The sequence below is a fragment of the Egretta garzetta genome, unplaced genomic scaffold (assembly GCF_000687185.1).
Source record: "Egretta garzetta isolate BGI_Z169 unplaced genomic scaffold, ASM68718v1 scaffold149, whole genome shotgun sequence".
Taxonomy (NCBI): domain Eukaryota; kingdom Metazoa; phylum Chordata; class Aves; order Pelecaniformes; family Ardeidae; genus Egretta; species Egretta garzetta.
This window is the reverse complement of record NW_009269998.1, coordinates 2707528-2712083: the sequence shown is the minus strand read 5'-3', so window position 1 is coordinate 2712083 and position 4556 is coordinate 2707528. Positions and strand designations below refer to the sequence as shown.

Genomic DNA, 4556 nt, shown 5'->3' with positions numbered 1-4556 from the left:
GCGGAGAAGTCTTGGGACGTTGAGAGGATGCTGTGCGGTGCCGCACGTTCGAAAGTACGACAAAAAAAAGTTTAAAATTGTTTTTTTACGACAAAACTGGTGATGACGACTACTTACAGTGCTAACGCCGCTATTACAGAGAGACTGAGAAAGAAATGAGCTTAGGTTTTATAACCCCTTCTCTCTTCCAACTATTAAAAAAAAAAAAAAATCCACCCCAGCGGACGTGAAGGGCCAGCTCTGTCACTGGTCCACTGCTGCCCTCACTGTGGAACTTTTCCTTGCCCTTCCTTGCTCCGCTCACTGTAACTCCAAGCTGAAATGCAAAGGAGCATCACGCCGGACCGGAGCGCCGCGCGTGAGGTCTCCGCTCACAGCATCGCACCCGGCAATGAGCAGCAGCAGTTGGTTACGGCGCAGCAGCTCTCCTCTGAAAGGCAGCAAGAGTAACGCTGCCCTCAGGAAGGGTCCCGCTCTTTATTTATGCCACTAGTCACGCTCCGATTGCTCCGCGCCTCTCCCAGAGTGACTCAGATAAATCACACTGGCAAGCAGACATTTACTCTTCCACCATAAAGCTAGAAACTTGACAAGATGTTCGGCCTCCCGAGAGCTCGGAGGAAAATACAGCCGTTAAATTGCAACTGTCAGAAAAGGCACGTGAGATAAATCATGCCTGAGGTTGACATATGCATCCCCTGCAACTGCCTGGCACACCCTAGATATTTCAAGCTTTCCTCCTTGTTTAGCTAATTTATAGAAAATACTCAATAATATAAAGTGCATTCGTTGGGCATTTTCCTCTAGGAAGTAATTCTCGGGTAATTTTATGCAAGAGGAACATATTAAAGGAACACGCTTTAATGAAAGGATAGAGTGACTCAGGGCTCCAGCAGTCGTACGGGGCGCTCAGGTTGCTGGCTGACCAGCTGAGAGGGCTCCCACGCGGAGATGGGACATCCAACAAATCGTTTGGCAGAGGCCGTATAAAATACCGGGGCAATGTCAGTTCCACTCCAAACACCTGGGTATTGGTATCACAAAAAGCAGCATTAAAATGAGATGACCGCACGCCTTTATAAGCCCTCTTGACACCTCAGCAGAGAGGAAACCGAAGCACAGCCTCACTCTGCCCAGGCAAATGAAGCCGGCCCGGCTGGATTTCCACCCAAGGCTGGCTAAAACCACAGAGCCTGCTCACGAGGGCTGAAGCACAGAGAGAGGTAAATTGGGTTTGGTCCAGCCAACTCTCCCAAGAGCGTGCCGGCGAGCGTTTACACCAGGGCTGCACTCCCTCCCCGCTGCCAGCACACCAACTCTCGCCTCTGTACCTGCCCAGCTGCCAGGTCCGGCGTTACGGAAGCGTGTCCTGCCACAAAATGCACTGCAGAGATCCAGGGTGCGTACAGCTCCTTGCAGGGCTCGCCTCCGGAATCGCCTCCGGGCGGGCTAAGGAGAAAAGGGCAACGTGGTGTTATTCATGCGCCGTTTCGGAAACAACCAGAGCGCAGGTCTCGGTCGAATGTCCGTGGAAGGGCTGTGCACATCACGACACCAAACTGGTGCGCAAGAGCCGCTTACTGGGTAAACTGGCTAAAAAAAAAAATCCTTCTGCAGCATGTCCACAAGCACAGAGGCGGGCGCCTTTGTTCACCGGGATCCCGAATATGTGTATGCTCTTAGACACTTGAGCTTTGAGGATGAGCAGAAACTCAGGTCTTAGGGTCTGGCACCAAACAGCAAAAAAAATTTTAAAAAAATTGCCTGTGACAACCAAAGTTCGTGTGCCACTTCCTATAAGAACTGGCGGTGGTGGGGATTTCAGAAACCTGGGTAGTCCCGGGGCAGTTTCCTTGCAGGAAAACGCTATGATCCTGCTGGAAGAGAAGCTGCCAGCTGGGGTGCTCCCAAAGCCTGCGCTCCGGCGGATCGGTGGCCTCCGACACCGCCAGAAGGCCGGGCTGGCTCCGGGCCAGCACTGCTGGGCAACTCCCGGCTGCGTCAGAGAAGCGTCTGCGCATCAGCCCTTGGAGAAGAGACACAAAATCCCTGCGAGACAGCTTAGCAAAGGATTTTTCTCCAACACGTTACTCTCCTGCACCTTCAAAACTCTTTGTATGAACCAGACGTACTTTGATTCATCCTGACACAGCCTAGGCCACAAACCGGAGCCATTCCTCCTCGACGTGCCAGGTCACGACAGCAGATCCCCGAGACAGGACCGACAGAACAGGTTTGCTCACCATGAAAGCACCAGGAGTGGCCTGCAGCATGCCCCAAAATTCTCACGACTAGAAGAAACGTAAAAAACAGCACCAAAAAAGTCAGATGCAGATTTCTGCTGCAATCCTGGAACAAATATTCCATATTTGGAATAATTTCCCAAGATTTACACGCATTGTAGCATGCTCCTATCTGTGCCTTGAAGCAACCAGTCCCTTTCAAAACCTGTAACGAAAAAAAAAAAACCCCAAACCGATTTGTTGAAATGGGTTAAAATGAGACCTTAAATGAAGCACATGCAGGTGAAGAAACTTCATTATAATACTGTGAGACAGCTCAACCCACACTGGGAGAAAGTTCTGAAAGAGCAGAGACTGCCGAGAGTAAGCACGGCTGTACCTGTAAGAAAGCAACACAGAAAAGAGTAAACTAAATTGTTTTATTGATTCGTTAACATGACAGTAAATACAAACCATTGGCACTGATTTTTGATTATTGGTTAATATTTATTAGGTACCCTCCGAGTACCCAAGAGAGCAATTTAATTTACTGTTCAGTTCCCAATGTAGTCATGTTTCAGCCACATCACTTTTGCAGTGTAGAACAATCTCGTTTTAAATTATCCTTTCCACAGTGGATAGGCTAGAGGAATTAACTTCCTGTTGATATTCACTTCAAAAATTCCGTATCTTCTTCCCTCCGATTAACGTCAAAAACCTGGTTTGGAGGGAAAAAAAAGAAAAGTGATGAGAACACGGCAAAGGCTAAAGCAGGCATTTGTTTGGTATTAGCGTTCTGTAACTTAGGTGGTCTGGTTTTATTTTAAATTCTTGATATCCATGAATTTAATAGTCATTAAATGGCCTTTTTTGTTTTAAAAGGCCGTTGTAAAAAGTTTGCTACATTCACTTTTGTGAGGGTCTGTACTTTATTTTTAGCTGGCTAAACTGAACAGAACATTAGGAAAAGCTTAACTCCACGTGGAAAGAACTGAAGTACTTGAGAGAGGGACAAGCAACGGTTTTACTGCACAGCATCGCGCCCCAAACCGTAACGCACTCCCGTACCTCTGCCCACCAGGTACGGTGTTTTCATCTGCAGTAAAATGTAGCAGAAGTTCTACAGTAACGAAACTGGATCCTGCAGCACTGGAAAGCTTCCTGGAAGTTATTTTTCTCTTCCAGTGATAGGGACCAGGCAGCTGAAGCCCTACTGTAGGTTTCCCGTTCGGGTAATCTGAAGGGATCAATGGGCATGGTAACTGAGCTAGCGCGCTGTGCTGAAGGAAGAGAAGTCCTAGATGGAAAATCTGCAGTTATTTAGCAGATTACAGATATTATTTACCTGTAATATTGGGGGGGGAGCAGTAAAATAACCATTTCTTGAAAAAAAAAAAAGACACAAACCCACCTGTGATAATTTTTCAGATTAATCAAAGGTTCTTATATCTGGTTTATAAGGCATTCATGATAATCATGCAAAAATCTCACAAACCGTGTGATATAGAACGGCTGGTTGCTGTTTCATTAATGTAACGAGCCCATTAAATATATATTTTTTCAACATCAGGAAAGTGAATTTTTACCACCGCATAGGTATGACCTTGACAGCTTTGCTTCGGGTGCATCTCCTACCACCTTTCTACTGCGCCCGAAGCAAGCGATTTACTGTAAATTCACCCTGGCAAGACTGTACATATGGATATTCAGTGGGATGAATTCCAGGTCGTGAAGAACCAGTCGGAAAGAATGAATTTGTAGAAAAAAGAAAAACAGAACCCAGCAAAACAACCTAACAATCTCTGCTCTCCTTGTTACCGGGAAACTGTGAAAGTAACCGTGCATCCCCCCCCCCACCCTGCTCCAAATTTCATGGCCGAGTTATGAACTTAACCCTAGTTCATTACACTGCAATTTTGAAGCCTCATCTAGAAAGCCCTGGAAATCTATTTTGCTGGAGAAAGATCAGAGCACTCATTAATAGGATGATCATGCTGCTGACATACTCTTGAATTCCCTATTAGTACAGTCCTCAAATTTCCTGTTCAGCTACAGACCGGTCCTCAACGGGCACTGGCTAGCAAAGCCACGGTGAAGGTCATAAACATTCCTCTTGGGCACAGCGACTGAGATCTGGTACAATGGACCTGTGCACAGAAGGCCATCCCCCACGCTGGCCGTGCCTGCAATGGTTCACGGTGCACGGCACGGCACCAGGAGGCGATACCAGCGTCACTGGTTTACATTCATTTCAGGCTTTGTGCACCTCTTTTTTTTTGGTGGGGTTTTTGGGGTTTTTTTTGTGTTAACTTAGGTGGTCTGGTTTTATTTTAA

The 4556-nt window shown here is 46.9% G+C and overlaps 1 protein-coding gene across 1 annotated transcript; it reads right to left on the bottom strand.

The window, feature by feature from the left end:
* Nucleotides 1-265: 265 nt before the first annotated feature.
* Nucleotides 266-2493, bottom strand: LOC118453232. The gene is made up of 5 exons (XM_035902873.1): nt 2133-2493; nt 1830-2026; nt 1582-1726; nt 1332-1449; nt 266-613 (listed from the first exon to the last, which is right to left on the bottom strand). The coding sequence occupies exons 1-4, from the start codon at nt 2365-2367 to the stop codon at nt 1355-1357; spliced, it is 672 nt and encodes a 223-aa protein (XP_035758766.1). The 5' UTR covers nt 2368-2493; the 3' UTR covers nt 266-613; nt 1332-1354.
* Nucleotides 2494-4556: the final 2063 nt, after the last annotated feature.